The 24,104-nt window shown below is 41.6% G+C and overlaps 1 protein-coding gene across 2 annotated transcripts in view; it reads left to right on the top strand.

The window, feature by feature from the left end:
• Window positions 1-2,796: 2,796 nt before the first annotated feature.
• Window positions 2,797-24,104, top strand: part of LOC122685865 (kynurenine/alpha-aminoadipate aminotransferase, mitochondrial-like) — a 29,533-nt gene continuing 8,225 nt past the window's right edge. The window contains exons 1-12 of one of the 2 annotated variants that reach the window (XM_043890908.1): window positions 2,797-3,766; window positions 3,857-3,965; window positions 4,528-4,696; window positions 5,702-5,834; window positions 9,782-9,856; window positions 15,267-15,476; window positions 16,543-16,608; window positions 17,595-17,677; window positions 18,159-18,255; window positions 19,003-19,064; window positions 19,329-19,393; window positions 21,167-21,273. In XM_043890908.1, coding sequence (XP_043746843.1) covers window positions 3,752-3,766; window positions 3,857-3,965; window positions 4,528-4,696; window positions 5,702-5,834; window positions 9,782-9,856; window positions 15,267-15,476; window positions 16,543-16,608; window positions 17,595-17,677; window positions 18,159-18,255; window positions 19,003-19,064; window positions 19,329-19,393; window positions 21,167-21,273 — 1,191 coding nt within the window. In that variant the 5' untranslated portion in view covers window positions 2,797-3,751. The remainder of the gene's footprint in view (window positions 3,767-3,856; window positions 3,966-4,527; window positions 4,697-5,701; window positions 5,835-9,781; window positions 9,857-15,266; window positions 15,477-16,542; window positions 16,609-17,594; window positions 17,678-18,158; window positions 18,256-19,002; window positions 19,065-19,328; window positions 19,394-21,166; window positions 21,274-24,104) is intronic. The other variant, XM_043890909.1, reaches the window with a different exon arrangement.

Here is a 24,104-nt window from a genome sequence, read left to right as displayed (position 1 = left end):
TACACTATGAATCAGATTCTTCTTTATCAACATTTAGCACTTGTATGATACTATATGGGGCTTCCCAGACGGCACTAGTGGTAAAGAACCCACCTGCCAATGCAGGAGACTTAAGAGACACATCTTCAATACATGGGTCAGGAAGATCCCCTGGAGGAGAGCATAGCGACCCACTCCGGTATTCTCGCCTGGAGAATCCCAGGGACAGAGGAGCCTGGTGGGCTGCAGTCCACAGGGTCACAGAGAGTTGGACACAACTGAAGTGATTTAGCATGCGTGCACACACACATGATACTATACACAGAAAATCCTAAAGATGTTACCAGACAACTCCTAGAGCCCATCCATGAATTTGGCAGGGTTGATATATACAAAATTAATATCCAAAAATCTGTTGCATCACTATACACTGATAGCAAAACACTGGAAACAGCAATTAAGGAAACAATCTCATTTACCACTATCAGCAAAAAGAATAAGATATCGATGAATAAACCTGCTAAAGAAGCAAAAGAGCTCTATTCCAAAAACTATAAGACACTGATGAAGGGAACTGAAGACATGACGAACAGAAAGATATACCAGATTCTTGAACTGGAAGCATTAATGTTAAAATGACCACACCACCCAAGATAATCTACAGATTCAAGGCAATCGCTATCAAAATACCAATGGCATAGTCACAGAACTAGAATTAAAAAATTTAAACTTATGTGCAAACACAAAGACTCTGAATAGACAAGAGAATCATAGGAAAGAACTGAGCTGGAGGACTCAGCCTCCCTGACATTATACTGGAAAGCTATAGTCATCAAAAAAAAAAGTACAGAACTGGCAGAAAAAAGACACAGATCCATGAACAGGACAGAAATCCCAGAAGCAGGCGCAGAAACCTGCAGTCACCTGGTCTATGGCAAAGGAGGCAAGAGTATACAACAGAGAAGAGACAGTCTCTTCCGTAAGTGACGTGGCAAAAACTGAACCGCTACATGTTAAAGAATGACAACAGTGTTCTCTAACACTGTACGAAAGAGTAAATGCAAGGCATATGAGAATATGCTCAACAACACGAATTATTAGATAAAGGCAAGTCAAAACTACCATGAGTTATCACCTCACAGTCAGAATAGCCACCATAAAAAAAAGGCTACACAGAAAGATAAAGAACATTACAGCATACTAACACATATATATGGAATTTAGAAAGATGGTAACGATAACCCTATATGCAAAACAGAAAAAGAGACACAGAAATACAGAACAGACTTTTGCACTCTGTGGGAGAATGTGAGGGTGGGATATTTCAAAGGAACAGCATGTATACTATCTATGGTGAAACAGATCACCAGCCCAGGTGGGATGCATGAGACAGGTGCTCGGGCCTGGTGCACTGGGAAGACCCGGAGGAATCGGGTGGAGAGGGAGGTGGGAGGGGGGATCGGGATGGGGAATACGTGTAAATCTATGGCTGATTCATATCAATGTATGACAAAACCCACTGAAAAAAAAAAAAAGGCTACAAATAGTAAATGCTTGAGAGTATGCAGAGAAAAGGGAACCCTTCTACACTGATGTTAGGAATGTAAATCGGTGCAGAGTCACTATGATGAACAGTACGGGGATTTCTTAAGAAACTAAAAATAGACCCACCAGATGATCTACAAAATCCACTCCTGGATATATATCTAGTGAAAACTTAATTTTAAAAGATATGTGTACCCTAACATTCACAGCAGCAAAATTTACAATGACCAAAACACTGAAGCAACATAAATGTACATTGACAGATGAATGGATGAAGATCATATGTGTGTGTGTGTGCATGTATACACACACATTCAATGGAATACTACTCAGCAATAAAGAAGAATGAAAAAATTCCATTTGCAGTAACATGGGTGGACAGAGGATTATCATACTAAGTGAAATAAGTGAGACAGCAAAAGACAAATATCATATAATACCACTTACATGTGGAGTCTTAAAAAATTATACAGATAAATTTATTTACAAAACAGAAGTAGATTCACAGACATAGTAAAGAAACTTATGGTTACTAAAGCAGACAGCATGGGGATAAATTAGGTGTTTGGATTAAAATACACACACTATTATATATAAAGTTTCAACTGTATAGCACAGGGATCTATACTCAATATTTTTTAATAACATATAATGAAAGCCGTGGTACATATACACCATGGAATATTACTCAGCCATTACAAAGAATGCATTCGAATCAGTTCTAACGAGGTGGATGAAACTGGAGCCTATTATACAGAGTGAAGTAAGCCAGAAAGAAAAACACCAATACAGTATACTAACGCATATATATGGAATTTAGAAAGACAGTAACGGTGACCCTATATGCGAGACAGTAAAAGAGACCCAGACGTAAAGAACAGTGTTTTGGACTCTGTGGGAGAAGGTGAGGGTGGGATGATTTGAGAAAATAGCATTGAAGGGTGTATATTATCATATGTGAAACAGATCACCAGTCCAGGTTTGATGCATGAGACAGGGTGCTCAGGGCTGGTGCACTGGGATGACCCTGAGGGATGAGATGGGGTGGGAGGGGGGTTCAGGATGGGGAACACATGTACACCCATGGCTGATTCATGTCAATGTATGGCAAAACCACTACAATATTGTAAAGTAATCAGCCTCCAATTAAAATAAATAAACTTTAAAAAATAAAATAAAATAATATTAAAAAAATAACAATGAAAAACAATCTGAAGAAGAATATATATGTTTAACTGAATCACTTTGTTATATACCTGAAACTACACAACACTGTAAATTAACTATTTTCAATTTTAAAAATAAAAGATATTTTGGAGGCTTATCTGCTAGTACCTAGGAGTGTGACCTTCTTTGAACAGGGTCTCTATGGAGGTAACCAAGTTAACACGAGGCGACGAAGGTGAGCCCTGGTCTAATGAGACTGGTGTCCTTATAAGAAGTTTGACAACAGGGGCGTGCACACAACAGGGAGACGCCATGTGAAGATGAAGGCCAACATCACGGTGATGCAGTCACAAGACAAGGACTGTTGAAAATTACCACACACCACCAGCATCTAGGAGAGAGGCCTGGAACAGATTCTGGGCCACAGGTCTCAGAGAGAACCACCCCTACCGATGCTTTCATCCTGTACTTCCAGCCTCCAGACCTGTCGTTTTTCTCCATCATCACTATAAACATGATACAGCTCTCAGCACAGAGGAAGCACTCAACAAATGTTTAGAGAATGACTGGGTCCAGAACTCTTGGCCCTTTAATTCATTCTGTCCCCGGGACTCCTAAGCCAAGCCTTTAAAAGGCAGCCTGAGCTGCAAACCTTGATCACTCATTCCACACCCTCAGGAGAATTCCTCCTGTGGTTGCTCAGGACAATTTCAAAGTCTGGTCTCTTTGACTTCCTAGCAACCAATCATCTCTTCAGTTTTCAGCTTCTGATGCTCAGGTGAGCTGTCCCTAGATTAGCCCTTATCTACCCTTTCCCACAACACTACACCCTCAGGAGAATTCCTCCTGCGGTTGCTCATGACAATTTCAAAGTCCGGTCTCTTTGACTTCCTAGCAACCAATCTCTTCAGTTTTCAGGTTCTGATCCTCAGGTGAGCTGTCCCTAGATTAGCCCTTACCTACCCTTTCCCACAACACTGGCCATTCTCTGCCTTGATTTTCCAAGCATAGCCTCAGGTCCCCTGCATTCCAGTAGCCGCTCTGATGGGCAGATGGGGACATGAAGCCTGACCCTGTGAGTGGGACTGACCAGCAGCAGCAGAGATCTTTCCTGGGCGAAAATTAGGCGGCAGGACTGACATGGATCCTTGGTTTGTTTTCCTAGTCTTCAACCACCGAAGGAGGGGCTTGGTACTTGGAATCCAGAATGAATTATACACGGTTCATCACAGCCAAGAGTGCGGCCAGAAAACCTTATTCCATCAGAGTCATGTGTGAGTCCAAGCTGCGTCCCTCTCCCCCAGGATGGAAGTGGAGGGGGGATCCCACAAAGCAGCTCCAGGCTGGGTAACCCTGGCTCTGTGCAGACTTGACACGGAAGTCAGGCTGAAATAGGCATGAGGGCAGTATATCAGCAACAGAGAGAAACCAGGCCACGGTGGGCATGTCCTGGTTAGGACCCAGGGGGCTCTTCTGGGCAAGGAGGTGGGGTTCGGCACAGCCTGCAGACATGTGCAGAGTGGGGAGGGCAGGTACACAGGACAGAAAGGGGTGCAGGGAGCCTGGCGAGCCGGCAGGGGCCCTGTGGAGGAAGGTTTTCTGTTACTGTGGCCTGGGCTTGCTGCCTGATCAGTCGGCCTTCTTAGTTGCACCTGTTTATTCCTTAGCTCCTCCACCAGTGAGGTCAGCCCAGAAAAATTCATCTTCTATGTTTCTTTCAGACTAGCATTCTATCACTAGACATTGTTACATTGTAAAGTTGTATTGCCTTTAATGCAACATACTGACCATCTCTGTTTATGAAAGTGTTTCTTCTTCTCTTCCATGTTGTTTAAAATGAGAAATTGGACAAGGCCCCAAAATCTGTCATCTCCTTGGCAACTGGATTACCAAACCCCAACATGTTCCCTTTCAAGACTGCAGTTATCACCATAGAAAACGGGAAAGTTATCCAATTTGATGAAGAGTTGATGAAGAAAGCACTGCAGTATTCTCAGAGTGCTGGGTCCTGATCAGTAGATAATTTAACTTACTTCATTCATGGTCATGAGCAATGTTCTGCAGTCAGCTGACAATGTTACTTGTGTCTTTTTAATTGGATAGTCAATAGGTAGGCAGGTTTCAGGAAGAGCTGTTAAAGAGAAATTAAAAGCAGCAAGGATACTGACAGCCTAACACCCTTACTAATTGCTTTTAAACCATACATAACTAGGAGAGGGAGAAAAGGCTTTTGAAGGAGGTATCATTTGAGCTGAGACTGGGGGCAGGGGGGCGGGGCAAGGAAATGGGGTAAAAAGAGAGAAGATAAGCTAACTGAAGAAGCAGGATAGGAGAAAGGAGGAAAAAGATGATCCAGGAATCAGCCATTTTATTTCCTGGGGGAATTTTTCACTAATTATGTTCCCATTCTAAACAGGCAGCTAATGCAAATATGTTCCCTGAAGTTCAAATGTGTTTAGTTTCAAAAAGGCAAATGGAAGAAACATTCAAAGGGTTTACTTAGCTGGTCTACTTCCAGCAATGAAGGGTAACCTACAGAGTATCAATTATACCTTATTAAAGCCCTTCCTCTGTGATTAAAGAACAATGCATGTTGGGTGAATAAGAATTGCATTGTATACAATGTACACCTAGATTCTTCTTTTCATGATACAAAAAACTTAACCTGGGCTTCTAAAAATCTCCCTAAGGAAAATGAAACAAAAAGAGAAGAAAAATCAATTATACAGGGAGTGCCTAACATAAAAGCAAAAGTACAGGCTTTGGAATAAGAAAGCTGTGGATTCAAATCTTAACTTTTTTACACCAACCAATTAACTTTATGTGGATTTCTTAATCTCTAAGTCTGTTACCTTGTCTTTTAAGTAAAGATATTAATATTGTCAAAAAGCATTTGAAGATTTTTAACTCAAATGTGTAAAGTGCCTAGTATGAAGCCACCATTTAGTTGCTGTCTACTACTATCATGATTTTCACTACTGTCAATTTTTAAATGCATTTTATGCTTTAGACTCCCAGAGCTGTTATCCTGGCTAAAACAGTTACAAGTAAAATTGCATAATCCGCCCACCATCCATTATGCACCCAGCCAAGGGCAGATGGACATATGCGTCACATGTGGCAGCCTAGAAGGCCTCTCTAAGGTAAGTCTGGAGGGGAAGGGCACCCATGGAAAGAATCTAACACGTGCACCCATATTGCCATCTCTCCCTTAACCACAGAGCAGCATGTTTTGTGGGTTAGGAAATCTTCAACAGAATCATAAAGGGAACTTGAAGACATTCACCAACATGATTCCTCTTAAACAGAGAGCCCAGAGCGCTGAGTCCTTAGGACAAGCTTCCCTGCAGCTTAGTGAGCTCCGATCAGTTTCATGTGGCTCAGAGATGCAGGCTAATTTGAGTTAGACTGTGGTTATATTCGTATGACTTTTAAATTCTTCGAGGGTGTGTCGTGACCCTCCTGAGATGAGGCCTCATCCCTTTGCGTGTCTGCTGCTGTCATTGTCTCTACCAGTGGCCTCCTGCGCCCAATCTCCCTCTCGGCCGCGCTTCTCCAGATCTGAGGATGTGTCTGTGGCTGTGGCTGACTTCTCCCCTGGGCTGGCGTCTTCTCTCTCTGTCTCCCTCTCGGCCACGCTTCTCCAGATCTAAGGATGCGTCTGTGGCTGTGGCTGACTTCTCCCCTGGGCTGGCGTCCTCTCTCTCTGTCTCTCTTTCTCTGTCTCTCTCTCTCTCTCTCTCTGCCTCTCTCTTGGTTTCCAGGAAGTCCACAGAGCCACAGAACCACTGGGCGTTACCCTGATAAAGAGACTACATATACAGTTAGTTTCATTTATCATTTATTTTTCTTTTTCTTGAATAATTAGTCAGGGATAAGGAGTTTCTATATTCACTCTTTGCATCGATATTAAGTATGACTCTTGTTTCTATCAAATCAGAGTAGTTTCCTTGCTCTTCTTTCTTATGTAAATGTGAAACCTACAATCTGGTTACTTTTAATAAATTTCAATTAAATTATTATTACATAATAACATATTAAAGTAATAACAATTTATCATTTCCCTCCCTCTTTTTCTACTTAATTAGGAAAAAGACAAGGATTAAGTGCTGTTTGAGTTTTTCTCTTTTTTTGAAGAGAAATATTTGTGATGCTCCAGACCAGTAGGAAAAAAGTTCTTTTCAGTCAAATACCTTTCCTAGAAAGGTACACCATGAGCCTTTTTTTCCCCCAGAAACAAGCTCTGGAAAGTTTCTTCTTTGTCTGTCTCAACATTAGTCCTATCAAAGAGGAAAACAGCATATATGGCCAAAAACGTTAGTAACTCCCTGGCTTATAGCCATACTATTGCCAAAACCTCCTGGGAATCTGGTTTAACATTTCTTGCACTTTGCCCTCCAGGATAAATATAATTTTAGGTGCACAAATCTCAAATAATAAACAGCACTCACTCCTCATTTAGGATTTTGGACTTTGTCATGTCCCCTTACCAGCATAGGAAATGTTGGTCATGAGGTTTTCATCTGATCCATGGCCTATACATGGATTTGCTTGGTCCTAGGAGGGCCTGTAAAATGTAAATCAACTAACTTGTCAGAGGAAACTGTGTTTGTCGTAAAACGCCTAAAGCTCATAAGAAATAGTAAATGGAATATCCTAGGCCAAATCAGGAAAGAAAAGTCAGATCTTCTGTCTCAATGGATACTGGCCGTGATGTTTGTCAAGAGCTCTAGGTTGTTAAAATGATACAGAGGAGAGGCTTGACCTGGGGATGATGAAACATCCCAGGGTAGGAAAGGATGGTTCTGTGCCTTGGGTAAGATTAGTTGGAACGTGTTGGGGTCCTTTAATAGACCGGAACCTGGTGGTCTGGAGTTGACAATAAGAAAGTGAAAGAGAGAGAGAAAGAAAGAAAGACAGACATGGGGACCCAAGCTCTGATGGAGCAAGGGTGCTTTATTAGCAGAAATGCAGGCTTATGTATCTTTAGTAAGATGATTACTCAGCTATTACACAGGAAGAAATTTTATCAATAGCCACAATATGGATAGTCTAATACATACAAGGTCACGGATGCTGAAAAGAGTCACTGAAGGGGATTCATACATGTCTCATCCTATGACCTCAGTCCTGGGAACAGCGTGCTGTGTCACTCGTTCCCAGAATAGGAACTGATAAGGAACAGAGAATCCTTGAGAAGTGGCAACATATTGGATTCCTTACAATCAAACGTCCCCTGACAGGAAAGGACCCCTCTGATTCAGGCAGGAACATCTCTGTCTGGCTCTACTGATGTCCTGAGGCATCACACTGTCCTCAAGATCCGCTCTGATTTGCAGGCCTGGTCTCCCTTGACCTCTGAGTCTCCCACGCCCTTGCTGAAACCACCCTTTCTGGAACAGTCCCCCGTCCTTGCCCTGCCCACCCTGCAGTGTCCATGGTTCACAGGAGCCCCGCAAGACTGGGCCTCAGGCCTCCTCCCCTTCCTGCACACACCGCCCCTGGGCATCACACCAGGGGATCAGGCCCACGCCTCCATCACCAGGCGCCCTCCACATCCACGTGTCCACCGCCCCCACTGGCCTCATCCCAGGCTGCTTCAGTGGCACCTCACACCAAAACACTCACCTGCTTCTCCCTCAGAAACAGACAACATTCGGGGTGTTTTCCAGTGAATGACACCCCTCCCATCACCTCCTTACTGTACAGCCAGAAATCCAGAGGTCCCTCCTTACCCCCTCCTTCTACACTTCCCCTCAGCCCACAGTCACGTCCCTTGCTTCTGGTTTCCTAAATGCCCCTCAGTTCTCTTCAGCTCCACCACCTCATCCAGACCACCCTTGCCTTTGCCTGGGACTGCAGCAAAAACCTCCCAAATGAGCCTAAAATCTTCCCAGACTCCACCTGGATTCTCATTTTCTTTCATACTTTGATTTTGCAGCCAGCATGACCTTCTCTTACACTTGTCTGATCTCATGACTCCTGGGTCCCGCCCTCTACTTAAAACTCTCCCTGGCTCACTTGTCCAAAGGCCTCCATGGGATGCTGTCCCTCCACTTTCTTCTGACCTCCCTCCACTCTCCTCTTCACACTCCACCTCAAGCCACAGGAATCTTTCAGTTTCTCAAATGTGTACCTATTGTCACCTCTTCCCCAACTCTTCACTTCCTCAAGGAAGCCTTCCCTGAATACCCCAGGTCTGCTGAGTGATGCGCACTTAGAACACTGGCATCACACAGTAGTGCGTATCGCTGATGCTACATGTGTATTTATCTGAGCAGTGTCTAGCTCAGCACACTAGCACCTTCAGGAGGGTAAAACCATCCATATAATCTTCGCTTTCTCTCCATACATTACACAGGCCTGGCTTATATCAAAGATTTAAAATTTTTTCAAAGAAGGCATAAAAATACTCTAGGAGCCAAACTGGTTATTTTTTTTCAACCTAGAACCGAGGTTGGGAAACTGTGGCTTGAGAACAAAACCAGCCCTTGTCTGATCCTTAAGTAGCGCGTTGCTGGAGCTCAGCCACGCCATCGGCTTGCACGTCGCCTGTGGCTGTGCTCTCACCACAGAGGCAGAGATGAGTAGGGGCAGCACAGACCCCAGGCCCACAGAACACGTCCCATCTGGCATTTATGGAAAACTTGCCAACTCCCACTCTGGAACCCTGAAAGTGAAAGTGAAAGTCGCTCAGTCGTGTCCAACTCTTTGCAACCCCATGGACTATACAGTCCATGGAATTCTCCAGGCCAAAATACTGGAGTGGGTAGCCTTTCCCTTCTCCAGAAGATCTTCCAAACCCAGGGATCAAACCCAGGGATCTCCCATATTGCAGGCAGATTCTTTACCAGCTGAGTCACAAGGGAAACCCAAGAATACTGGAGTGGGTAGCCTATCCCTTCTCCAGGGGATCTTCCTGACTCAGGAATCAAATAGGGATCTCCTGCATTGCAGTGGATTCTTTATCAACTGAGCTATCAGGGACACCCACTCTAGAACCCTAGTGAGCTCCAAAAAAGAAAATTGGAGGGGGTGTTCTAAGACTTGAAACTATATTTTCCAAGCTAACCTGTGTTTCTTTTGTCAGGTGTTTGAAATGATCGATAATCCTGGAGATAATATCCTTGTAAATGAATCTGTTTATTCAGGAACAATTCATGCTGTGAGTACATATTCTTACAAAAGGCAAGTCTCTTTCTTATAATAAAGAAGGAGAAACCACCGCACCTTTAGAATTATCTGCCCACTAAAAAATAAAATAGCATCTTTCTTTTGTAAAGAATAGAAGTTTTAGTATAAGGAATATATGCTAAACATACCTTCTGATTTATATATATATTTTTTGACAAAATATAAATGTAGATGTGCTAAAATTCAGTCGGGCAAAATCATGTCCCATTTTCTTAGTATTTCACTTGAAAAGCACCTTAATTTACAAAGACATTTTTCATTATCGTCTATATTACCACATGTCTAAGACAAATCATGTCGATGTAATATAACTAAACCTGTCAGTATGAGCAGGACTTTCACATCCAGTGTTTATTATAAGACTCTAGACCCAGAATGAGGAAGTGGTCGCCTGCTCTGCCGGGCCCTGGTCAGAACTCAGCACTGTCTGGGGCACAATATTCCTGGGTCGATGTGAACACAGCCTGGAGCACGGTCAGAGAGAAGCAACCAGAGTAACAAAGAATTAGAAATGAGACCATACATTGAATGCTTTTAGGAACTCTGCTCTTTTCCACAGAAAGAGAAGATCCATGGGAACATGAGGATTGTCCTCAACTACATTAAAGTTAGCCGTGTCACAGAGGAGTTAGATTTGTCTGTGTGTGCCCTTAGGTTGACAGAACTGGAACCAAAGTGTGGAAACGACAGGGAAGCAATTTCAACTCAATATAACAACTTTCTAACCATCAGTCTTACCCACTCTCTGAGGAAAAAAGCAGGCCCATCACTGCAGGAGCTCCAAGAAAGCAGCCAGATACAAAAAGACAAAAATTGTATGATTCCTCTTATACAAAATATCTAAAACAGGCAAATTCATAGAGACTGAAAGTGGATTAGAATTTACCAAGGACTGGGGAGGGGGAAATGGGGATTTCTTCCTTACTGGGCACAGGGTTTCTCTTTGGAGAATGAAAAGATCCTGGAATTGATAGCGATGAGAGCTGCACACACTGTGAACATAATTATTACCACTGAATCACACGCTTTAAGGGGCACATTTTTTAGTAATATATATTTTACCATAACTTTAAAGTGAAAGTGTTAGTTGCTCAGTCATGTCCGACTCTTTGTGACCCTATAGACTGTAGCTCCCCGGGCTCCTCTGTTTATGGGGTTCTCCAAGCAAGAATGCTAGAATTGGTTGCCACTGCCTCCTCCAGGGCATCCTCCTGACCCAGAGACTGAACCTGTGTCTCCTGCACTGCAGACAGATTCTTTACTGGCCAAGCCACCACATGACTGTGCTTAGTCACGCAGTCATGTCTGACTCTTTGCGACCCCATGGACTGTAGCTTACCAGGCTCCTCTGTCAATGGAGGTTCTCCAGGCAAGAATACTGGACTGATCTTCCTAACCCAGGGATCGAACCGGGGTCTCCTGCATTGCAGGCAGATTCTTTACCATCTGAGTCACCAGGGAAGCCCTCGAGGGAAGCCCTTTAAAAACCTAAGTAAAATAATTGCCTTTTCTTTGTGATTGGAGACTAATTATTAACTACTTTCCTAAACTCATAAGGCATTAGATTAGACAATGCCTATACATGTAAACCTTGCATCTATGTAAATAGCTGGATGCACACACATTGTCACATGCCAAAACACAGATCCGCACTGGCTCTGAGGGACGAGGCTGAAGTTCCATGTGTATTTATCTCATCGCCCAACATCAGCTTCTTTTATTCATGCAGATGTGCTTCGAAAGTCTAAGATCTTTTAAACTTGCTGCAAATATGGTCTAGACTTTTCTCAGTGCATAAGTATACGTTTGACCTCTACTAACTATGTCTGCTTATCCCTTGAAAACTATTTTTCTGAGAAGCTAATCTCAATTATTATTATTTTAATTTTATTGAAATATAGTTTATTAAAAATGTCATTTTAGTTTTAAGTGTACAGGAAAGTGATTCAGATATATGTATATATGCATATATATATATATATCTATCACAATACATATTTGTTCTTTTCAGATTCTTTTCCATTATAGGTTATTATAAGACATTGAATATAGTTACCTATGCTATACAGTAGGAAATTGCTGCTGATTTTATATATTGTAGTACGTATATGTTAAACCCAAATTCCTACTGCATCCCTACCCACATTTCCCCTTTAACAATCATAAGCTGTTACAATACGTCTGTAAGTCTATTTGTTGTGTAAAATAGTTCAAAATAGTTCATTTGTATCATTTTTAGATTACGTATATAAGTGATATCATATATTTGTCTTTCTTTGATTTACTTCACCTAGTATGATAATCTCTAGACCCCTCCATGTTACTACAAATGGCATCATTTCATTCTTTTTTATAGCTGAGTAATATAGAAGTAGGCCTTCTTCAATGAACAATGCAAAGAAATAGAGAAAAACAACAGAAGGGGAAAGATTAGAGATATCTTCAAGAAAATTGGAGATATCAAAGGAATATCTAATCCAAAGAAGGGCACAATAAAGGACAGACTAAAGATGTAGTAGAAGCAGAAGATATCAAGAAGAGATGGAAAGAATAAACAGAAGAACTGTGCATAAAAGATCTTAATGACCCAGATAACTATGATAGTATGGTCACTCACCCAGAGCCAGACATTCTGGAATTTGAAGTCAAGTGGGCCTTAGGAAAGCAGTGCTACCAATAAAGCTAGTGGAGGTGATGGAATTCCAGCAGAGTTACTTAAAATTCTAAAAGATGATGCTATTAAAGTTATGCACTCAATATGTCAGCAAATCTGGAAATCCTAGCCATGGCCACAGGACTGGAAAAGCTCAATCTCCATCCCAATTCCCAAGAAGGGCAGTATTAAACAAGGTTCAAGCCAGACAACTGCACTCATCTCCCATGCTAGTAAGGTTATGCTCAAAATCCTGCAAGCTAGGCTTCAGCATTATGTGAACCAAGAACTTCAAGATTTTCAAACTGGGTTTAGAAAAGACAGAGGAACAGAGATCAAACTGCCAATATTGCCTGGATCATAGAGAAAGCAAAGGAATTCCAGAAAAACATCTACCTCTGTTTCATTGACTACGCTAAAGCCTTTGACTGCGTGGATCACAACCAACTGTGGAAAACTCTTAAAGAAATGGGAATACCAGACCATCTTACCTGTCTCCTGAGAAATCTGTATGCTGGCCAAGAAGCAACAGAACCTTGTATGTAGCAACTGAGCGGTTCAGGATTGAGAAAGGAGTCCAACAAGGCTGTTTGTTGTCATCTTGTTGATTTAACTTCTATGCAGAGCCCGTCATGAGAAATGCTGGCCAGGATGAGTTACCAGCTGGAATCAAGATTGCCAGGAGAAGTATCAACAATCCCAGATACGTGGATGACACCACTCCAATGGCAGAAAGCGAAGAGAAACTAAAGAACCTCTTGATGAGGGTGAAGGACAAGAGTGAAAAAGCTGGTTTAAAACTAAATATTAAATAAACTAAGATCATAGCATGCAGCCTTATCACTTCATGGCAAATAGAAGGGGAAAAGGTAAGCAGTGACAGATTTCCTCTTCTTGGGCTCTAAAATCACTACAGATGGTGACCGCAGCCATGAAATTAAAGACGATTGCTTCTTGACAGGAAAGCAATGAAAAACCTAGACAGTATGTTTAAAAGCAAAGACATCACTTTGCTGACAAAAGTCTGTATAGTCAAGTTTATGGTCTTTCCAGTAGTCAGGTATAGTTGAGAGTGCTGAGTGCTGAAGAAGTGATGCTTTCGAACTGTGGTTCGAAAGGCCCTTGGACAGCAAGGAGATCAAACCAGTCAATCTTGAAGTAAATCAACCCTGAATACTCACTGGAAGGACTGATACAGAAGCTGAAGCTCCAATACTTTGGCCACCTGATGTGAAGAGTCAACTCACTGGTAAAGACCCTGATGCTGGGAAAGACTGAAGGCAGAAGCACAAACAGGTGACAGAGGATGAGATGGTTAGATGGTGTCACTGATGCTCTGAACATGATCTTGGGCAACCTCCAGAAGATGCTGAGGGACAGGGAAGCCTGGTGTGCTGCAGTCCATGGGGTCACAAAGAGTCGGACACAACCTGGGGATTAAACACACAATATTCCACTGTATATATGTACCATATTTTCTTTATGCATTCATCTCTCAGTGGACATTAGGTTGCTTCCACATCCTGACTACTGTAATAGTGCTGAACTATTTATATATATTTTTGATATATATGTCAAAATGTAGATATATATCCATAAGTGTGGATATATATTTTTGAATTATACTTTTCTCTGTATATATGTTCAGGAGTGGGATCACTGGATCATATATGTAACTCTATTTTTAGTCTGTTAGAGAACCTCCATACAGTTCTCCATAGGATCTATATGATTTACATAGGAAGGTTCCATTCTCTCTACACCCTCTCCCGCATCTATTGTTTACAGACTTTTTGATCATAGAGTTTCTGGCTGGTGTGAGATATGCCTCACTGTGACTTTCGATAGCTTTTCTCTATAATTAGCAGTGTTGAGCATCTTGTCACATGCATGTTGGCCACCTGTATGTCTTCTTTGGAGAAATATCTACTCAGGACTTCTGTCCATTTTTTGACTGGGTTGTTTCTGTTTTTGTGTTCTTTTGATATTGAATTGTGTGAGTTGTTTGTATAATTTGGAAATTCATCCCTTGTCAGATGCATTATTCTAAATATTTTCTCCCAATCCATAGGCTGTGTTTTCATTTTGAGGATGGTTTCCTTTCCTTCTTATTTACTAAGTCTCATGTTTTTTTCTTTTGTTCATACATAAACATAAAATATGAAAACACAAGTCTTTCACAAAACTCTGTCCATAAGTAAGGCTAGTACTTTCAACTTCAGCCTCTGTAGTCGGTACAGTATTGAAATACTTGCACACCCCTTGAGGAGCCATGGCCCTGATGCTCCTTGGTGACCCAGCACCAGCCTGGCCCCCCGACCCCTCTCCTGAGACCACCCTGAAACCCCCAAAGTGCAGAGCTATGCTGGCATGGCAGGGGGTCGCCAGGACCCCACTCCACCCGGCTCTGTGTCTGCTGCTCCCACGCTACACCGCTTGTCCAATATTTTGAGTATCACCTCTGCTTATAACTATGTCATGTATTAGCATCACAGATGCTTTCTATGATTGATTTACTTGTTCAAAAAACATTCCTTAACAAACACCTATCTTATGAACCAGTTCTAATCATAATCGTGAAGATAATGCAGTGTGGGCATAGAGCTGAGGGCAGGTTTGTGTTTAAGGGTGTAAATGGTAACACTCTCCTTAGTGTAAGAACCCTTGGCCCTGATATTTTGTAATCAGGTCTCAATCTCGGACTTGCTTTTCTCTGTGTATTTGACAGCTGCAACCCCTGGGCTGCAACATGATTAATGTTTCCAGTGATGAGCACGGGATTATTCCAGACTCCCTCAGAGAAATACTTTCCAAATGGAAACCAGAAGATTCAAAGGACCCTGAGAAAAACACCCCCAAATTTCTTTACACTGTCCCAAATGGCAACAACCCTGCTGGGAACTCGTTCACAGCTGAGCGCAAAAGGGAAATCTATGAGGTATTTTCAGAGAAGGTGTTACATACTTGTGTTCTTGTTTCTTTCTGACTCTTTAGAAGAGTGCTCTCAAGTTCCTTCTCTTATTAGCCCCTTGCTCTCAATGAAGATGGTTTTTAATAAAACAAAGTCATCTATGCCAGTGTTGCCACAAATTTAAACTCAAGAATTTACTACAGTCTGGTGGACTATGATATGTTTCTTTCCCCTTAATTGATATTTTCATTGAAAGAGATGCTATTCTTGGTGGGATGTTACACTCACCTCTTACACCCATCTCTTGCTTCTGTTCTCTCCTCATCCCCCGCCTCCAGCCCATACAGTGGCTCCTACCACCCACGTTACCCAAACCCACCATCTCCTCGGCCACACTCCCTCCCTGACCTGTGCGCCCCTCGGAGTTGCCCACCCCGACCCCCACACCAGCCCTTGACATCCTTCCTGCTCTAGCGTGGACCTACAGTGCCTCCTCCAGCTGCTTTACCCCACATCGCAAACAGTATCAAAAGTCTTTCACCTGCCGCATGCAATGATGGAACCTGGGTCTCTGTGTAAGGCTAGGGTTTCTCACATCCTTCCTGCTGCAGCCACATAGCCTTCCCTCTGTCCCTTAAACAGCCATGCCTTCTAGAAACTTCTGTCCCTAAAACACACCAAGGATTTTCTGACTCCAGGGCCGTTGTTCTCTGCTCTCTCAGTCTAAACATCTTCTCCCCCAGCATCTGCACAACTGATCCTTCCGGTCAGCCTGAGCTCCCTTGGAGCTTCCCTGTCTCTCTCTCTCAAACATCAGCCTCTTCAACCATCTGCTGGGCCCTCAGAACCTCCCACCTAATTCTCTTCTGGTCTATCTAGCTCCTCTATCTAGGAGCTCAGGTTCTGTCTTTACCACCAGAATGAAAGTTCTGTGAGGACAGAGCCTTTAGGGCTGTTCCTGTCTTCCTCCTAGGACAGCAGAGACTCAGTAGTTGATGGGATGAATGAATGAGTACAGAGAACTCTGATTCCAAGTGATTTTCATCTTAGATAACTCTTAAGAAATAAATATGCTCCTTTAACCTTTTTGTAGCTCGCAAGAAAATATGACTTCCTCATCATAGAAGATGATCCTTACTATTTTTTGCAGTTCAACAAGGTAAGTGATGGTGTGAACTCCACACACAATCTGATTTTAACCTGGCTCCTGAGTGTTTTCATCTCTGGAGCCTTACTCTTTTTCTAGAAATTCCCTACTTTTATAATAGTGACTGGCTCTCTGTGCCAGGCCCGTGGAGGAACATGTGAGTCAAGGTGAGGGTCGTCTTGACTCCATAGACATGGTACCAGGGATGTGGAGTGGGTGTCTCCTGGGGTGTCAGCCTCAGTCTCTCAGGGGTGGCTGATGGGCTAGAGGACTTGGGAGCTGTCTTCAGAGAGAAGGCGGAGGGCTGTGCTCAGTCAGTGATGTAACTGTGAGCAGAGGAGGGCGGTCCTAGCATCATGCTCCCTGCCTGCCATCCCTGTCACATAGGGAAGGAACTCACCTGCACAATAAAGGACTTCTAGATCCTTCCCCACTGTCCATGTGCATCACTGTCCGCGAGCATTGTTCCCTAGGAGACAACAGTAATGGTACAGACTCCAATGCCCGGTTCCTCAAAATCTAACACTAGAATTGCTCTCAGGGCTGCAGAGAACAGACACATGGATTCAGTCCCCACAACGAATCTACTGAAAAGAAACGCAACTCTTGGCTTTTTGTCTATTTGCCTGACTATCATGTCTGCCTGCCACCCATCCTAAACACAACCATGGCCCCCTTCCCTGTGGGCATTTATTTTGAAATAAATGTGGAAGGTTCACCATTGCACGCTGACTACATGGCTCATCTTCATTTATACTTTTTTGTGTTTCTAGTTGTTCTAAGGGTCAGCATTCTCTCTCTAAACAGCCCTGCATACTGATGACCCTCTTTGTTGTGGTCTTTTCCAATCTAGTTTTCCTAGAATCCTTCCTGGAAAACTGTTCATCCTGGATCTCAAGCCTTGGGACAAGAAGGTCCTATGTGAAATTTCCCCACTCTGCACAAAGTAGGGATACAGACTAACAGATATAAATACTGTATTTATCTTCCATTTCAAGCCCTGGGCACCGACATTTCTCTCCATGGACGTGGATGGGCGTGTCATCCGAGCTGACTCTTTCTCCAAAGTCCTGTCCTCGGGGTAAGGCCCTGGCTCTGCCTTCAGGCTGCAGATAAAGGTGACGGGGCTGCGGGGCTGCCCCTCAGCATGGTTAGTGCAGACAGTTCTCACGTAAGATGCTTGTATACACTCACCTTGACACATCAGTTTCATTGTTACTATTAGTAACAGACTTTTCTCCTAATCCATCCCTAGCGGTCAAATTAAGTTACAGGTGGGGGCGGGGGGGAGGGGGGGGGTGGCGGCAGGTGGGGACTGGTCAGGTTTTTTGGTTGCATGTATGAAAAAACACATTTAGAAATATATGGTCAGATATGCATTCTATTTTAAGTGTACAATTAAATTTAAATGTGTATTTTAAATAAGAAGTAGTGTTACTAGAAGGTGTTAACTGTCTAGATTCCTTTGTCCCCAGGTTACAGCCTCCTTCCCCATGAAATCAGTAACATGATGTTACCTGATGTAGCAGGATTGGTAATATGCCTCTTCTGTCTTTGTGCAGGTTGAGAGTAGGGTTTATAACTGGTCCAAAGCCCTTGATTGAGAGAATTGTTTTACACATACAAGTGTCAACATTGCACACCAGCACTTTTACTCAGGTAAGGACAGTTTAGGAAATAGGAATGTTTAAAATCAGATCATAAAATCGATGCGGGCAAATAAGACAATGTGAAGGTGTCAGGGAGCGAAGCCACTGACTGCTTCTCTATTTCCCTGTGGGCTGAATTAGAAGACCAGACACCACAGATGTTTGCTCCAAAAGGCAAAAGAGATTTAAATATACCTGAGCTGTCTCAAGGTGTAGAGCAAGCTCCTAGAGTCAGAGATCTTATTCATCTTGTGCCCTGGCATCTAGCCCAGGAACCCCATAAAAACTCATCAGGATGGAAGAGGTTTGGTGAAGTAATACACCATTATTTCGAGAGGCCATGCAGGGCGGCAGTTATTGGATGGACCTGGGACTGGACGTTCTGACTTGAGTCCAGGATTTGTGACCAGCAGTGATCATAGGAAATTTAACTTCACCCAATGCCTCAGTCTCTATATAAGTAGAGAGGAATAACGGCCTGTCTAATAAGGGTATTGCAAAGACCAACTTAGCTGAAATATATGGTACAGCAGTTTCTTGGATATACCAAGGACCACATAAATATTTGTTATTTTCAATGTTAGTGTTGTCATTGTTATTAAGCAACACTGTTATCAGTCACTGGCCCCATAAAGCTTGGTGCCGCTTATTGCATCTTCTTAGTGTGGTTTGTACATAATCAAGAGTGATTAGCTGTTACATATGACAAAAAGTACATTTTAGAGGATGAACCTTGTTACTGTCTCATGCCTTTTAGCTCCTGGTATCACAACTTCTACATCAGTGGGGAGAAGAGGGCTTTCTGGCTCACGTCAACAGGTACTGTATTCTAGGTTCTAGTTTATATAGAAGTGGACTTCACTTGATTAATTTTCTGTTTTGAATTATTCCAAAATAATGGAAAAATCACAATGATACAAAGTTTACTGCCTGACAGGTCAAACAAATATGCTCTATTCCCTCATCAAGTTTCAGCATTTTCATCAAGATACAAAATAGGTTCTTATAGGCTGGACTCCAGAGCCTTTTGGTTTCTGCAAGCAGTGTAGCAAACACATCTTTTTCATTGTTTTCTTCCTCTAGGGTTATTGATTTCTACCGGAAGCAGAGGGATGCATTACTGGCAGCAGCAGACAAGTGGTTAAGTGGTGAGTGGAACATACATCCTGTCCTGGGATGAGCAGTAGTCCTCGTATGAGTGAGTGATACCACAGAGTATTGTTAATAACCCTGGGGAAGGAAACAGGGTCCAGGCCTATTCTGGTCAAGAAAATGTTACTCTAGGGCTTCCCTGGTGTGCAATGGTTAAGAATATGCCTTGCAATGCAGGGGACACCTGTTGAATCCCTGGTCTAGGAAGATCCCACATGCACCAGGTAACTAAGCCCAGGCACCACTGGCTGGCGCTCTAAGCGCATGCTCTGCAGCATGAGACGCCCCCACAGTGAGAAGCCTGTGCACTGCAGCTAGAACAGCCCCTGCTCACAACAACCAGAGAAAGCCCACACGCAGCAACAAAGATCCAACGCAGTCAGAAATAAGTGCTTTTTAAAAACGAAAATGGTACCCTATAAATAATGTCAGAAGTAACTGCCACAATTATAGCATTTCTACTATACCTGATGGCTGCACAGAATATGTGGTTTAAAGAAGAAAAGACCAATTAATCTAACAATCAACCAGCAATAACCTACTGAGAGCCAAATAATCTCTGAACTAAAAGGGTTTTCAAAATGTTGCTCCAGAGAGGGGATGAATTGTGAAATCAATAACATAACCCTTTCCTGACTCTATAAAAACAAAATACTACAATTCTTGGCAGGTTTTTCATTACAGATGATTTGCCTTTTAATCATTAACCTCATTTATCTACTATCTAATCTTTTCTATTGCTGATTTCAGGATGGTTTAATTTTTTATTAAGGAAGAAAGTAAAATGAATTTCATGGCTTTAATTAAACACCACTAAAAATGACTTTGGCAAAAATAACAGTAAATACACAGTGAAGTAAAAGTGGATCAGTCCGATTCTGTGAGGCCCCATGGACTGTAGCCCACCAGGCTCCTCTGTCCATGGGATTCTCCAGGCAAGAATACCAGAGTGGGTACACATTCCCTTCTTCAGGGATCTTTCCAACCCAGGGATCAAACCCAGGTCTCCTGCATTGCTGGTGGACTCTTCAGGACAGAGCCACTAGGAAGCCCTAATACAAGGTATCAATTCCTTATTTCCATCATACCTTCTTCCCTATGAAGTCCTGGTAAAAATACAATTAGTATTTTTTTATAAGAGTACTATTTTATCACACTGTAAAGTTGAAAAAAGGTTTTAATCAACAGCAAGTTCTTTTTTTAAAATGGCAATAATTAAAATCAAAATAATTTTCTTCCTTCTTGGTTTCTCTATCCTTATATTTAATGAAACACAAAGCCTACAAATGCACCCAAAATTCCTTAATTTTAAGTATTATTTTTATAACTAATTACATTCTGATAAAAAATTCATTACACTTCTGAACAACTAAATAAATAATAAGATTTACTGAAACACTAGTAAGATTCTAGAAGGAGTTGAGGAATCCTCTCCTACAATTTGAAAGAGACGTGTGTGTCTTAGGGACAGCTCTAAAGAAGACAGATGGGCATGACACAGGAGTTCCTGCATGGCCCTAAAACCCACTAAAATCCTAAATGTAACTGAGTCCCCTTTCTCCCTTTCAAAACTTCCCCTCACTTTTTGAAATAAAACTCAGCACATCCATTTTCAGGACTCATAAAAATATATTTTTAAAAATTCTGTCACTGAAGGAACTTTTTTAGAAACGCTAGTTTACAGTTACTGTCATTTGTCATTTAAGTGATATAACGGACATCATGAAAACTGGACTCAGAAAATATTTCTTCTCTTCTTTTCTTTGTAGGTTTGGCAGAATGGCATGTTCCTACTGCTGGAATGTTTCTGTGGGTGAAAATTAAGGGCATTCATGATGTAAGAAAACTGATTGAAGAAAAAGCCGTTAAGGACAAGGTAAGACAGGAGGAAAAGCTAAACTTTTTCTGTAATTTCTTAATAAAAACTGTGAGATGTTTATCATTGCCAACCAGCACAAAGCATAACACCTGCCTATCAGATGCGTTATCTCATTACTAAGGTCACAATGAACGTGGGTTACAGAGTCAGTCTCCTAACTGGGGAAACACAGTCATTCAGCTCAGCTACTGGTCAGCTTAGCGGCTAAGAGAACAGTTTTGGGGGCCACAGTCCTTGGGTGTGAACTCCAGCTCCAGCCCTTCATGATATGTGGTGTTGAGTGAGGTGTCCTCCTTGAGTCTCATCTGAAAAAAGGAGATAATAGGAATCTCTCCCCCTTAGGATTGCTATGATGAAAGGAGTCAACATGGAGAAAACTCCTAGACTAATGCCTGGCACATAGTAAATGCTTGATAAGTGTTAGCCATTAGTATTTAAAATAGAAGGGTCTTTTCCTTATGAAAGTAAGGCATACTCAGGGTGGCACTGTACTTCATTAAAGCATAATGTCACTCTTTAATTTTTATTTTATATTGAGGTATAGTTGATTTACAGTGCTGTGTTAGTTTCAGGTATACAGAAGATTGATTCAGTTACGCGTATGCATGTATTTATGCTTTTCAGATTCTTTTCCCATATAGGCTATTATAGGATACTGAGTCAATTCCCTGTGCTATACAAGTATGCCCTTATTGATTATTTTACATATGGTAGTGTGCATACGTTAATTCCAAACTCCTGATTTATCCTTTCCGCACACACCCCCAACATTTCCCCTTTGGTAAACTTTTCTAAATCTGAGTCTGTTTCCGTTTTGTAAATAAGTTCATATGTATCATATTTTTTGGATTCCACATACAGTTTAATCACATATTGGTTTTTCTCTGTGTGATTTCACTTAGTGTGATAATCTCCAGGTGTATCCACGCTGCAAATGGCATTATTATATTCATTTTTAGGGCTGAGTAATAGCACCACAACTTCTTTATCCATTCCTCTGTTGGTGGATATTTAGGTTGCTTCCACATCTTGACTACTGTCTATAGTGCTTCAGTGAACAGAGAGGCGCATATAACTTTTTGAATTTTGGTTTTCTCCAGACATTTTCTCTGAAGTGAGACTACTGAATCATACAGTAACTCTATTTTCAGTTTTTTAAGGAATCTCAATACTGTTCTCCATAATGACTATACCAATTTACTTTCCCACCAACAGTGTAAGAGTGTCCCTTTTTCTCCACAGCCTCTCCACTATTTATTGTTAGTAAAATTTTTGATGATGGCCATTCTGAGCCGTGTGAGGTCATTTTATTGTAGTTCTGATTTTTCATTTCTCTAGTAATTAGTGTGGTTAAGCATCTCTACATGTACTTTTTGGCCATTTGTATGTATTCTTTGCAGAAATGTCTATTTAGATCTTTAGTCCATTTTTTTATTGGGTTGTTTGATCTTTCTGATACTGAGTTCATGTGTTGTTTATATATTTTGGAGATTAATCCCCTGTCAGTCACATCGTTTGAAAATATTTTCCTTCATTCCATTGACTGACCTTTTGTTAATGATTTCCTTTGCTGAATAAGCTTTTAAGTTTAATTAGGTCATATATGCTTATTTTGCTTTAATTTCCCTTACTGTAAGAGGTGAATCCAAAAAGATATTATTGAAATTTACATCAGAGAGTGTTCTGCCTATGTTTTCCTCTCAGAGTTTTATAATTTCTGGTCTTACATTTAGGTCTTTAATAAATTTTGAGTTTATGTTTGTGTATAGTGTTACAGAATGTCCTAATTTTGTTTCTTTATATGTATCTGTCTGGTTTTCCCAGTATCATTTATTGAGGAGACTGTCTTCTCTCCATTTTATAGCCTTGCCCCTTTTGTCATAGATTAATGGATCATAGGTGTATGGGTTTATTTCAGGGCTTTCCATACTGTTCCATTCATCTATATTTCTGTTTTGTTTTGTTTTTTCCACCAGTACCACACTGTCTTGATTACTGTAGCTTTGCATTATTGTCTGAAGTCAGGGACCCTAAGTCCCTGACCTCCATTTTTCTTTCTCAGGATTGCTTTGGCTATTTAGGGTCTTTTGTGTTCCCATATATACCTTAAGATTTATTTACTCTATGTCTGCAAAAAAAAAAAAAATGCCATTGGCCATTTGATAGGTATTGCATTGAATTTGTAGATTGTCTTCAGTAGTATAGTCATTTCAACAATACTGATTCTTCTAATCCAAGATCATGGTGGTATATCTTTTCATCTGTTTGTGTCATCTTTTATTTTTTTCATTAGCATCTCATACTTTTGGAATACAGGTCTTTTGAGGCCTTGGTTAGGTATGTGCTATGCTGTGCTTAGTTGCCCAGTCATATCTGACTCTGTGCGACCCCATGGATAGCAGCCCGGCAGGCGCCGCTGTCCATGGGGATTCTCTCAGCAAGAATACTGGAGTGATTTGCCATGCCCTCTTCCAGTACTTAGGTATATTCCTATGTATTTTATTCTTTTTGATGAGATGGTAAATGTGATTATTCCTTAATTTCTCTTTCTGATCTTTCATTGTTAGGGTATACAAGTTAACAGATTTCTATGCGTTTCTACCCTACACGTTTACCAAATTCATTGATGAGCTCTAGTAGTTTTCTAGTAGCATCATTAGGATTTTTATATATAGTATCAAGTCATCTGCAAGCAATTTTAGTTTTACTTTTTCCTTTCCAATTCAGATTCCTTTTATTTCTTTGACTTCAATTTAATTAATAATCTCAGTGTGTTCCTCCTTGGCTTTATCCTGTAGGGGACTCTGCACTTTCTGGACTTGGGTGAA

Source organism: Cervus elaphus, chromosome 29 (genome assembly GCF_910594005.1).
Source record: "Cervus elaphus chromosome 29, mCerEla1.1, whole genome shotgun sequence".
Taxonomy (NCBI): Eukaryota; Metazoa; Chordata; class Mammalia; order Artiodactyla; family Cervidae; genus Cervus; species Cervus elaphus.
The sequence above is the reverse complement of the archived record's forward strand: the minus strand, read 5'-3'. Positions and strand labels throughout refer to the sequence as shown.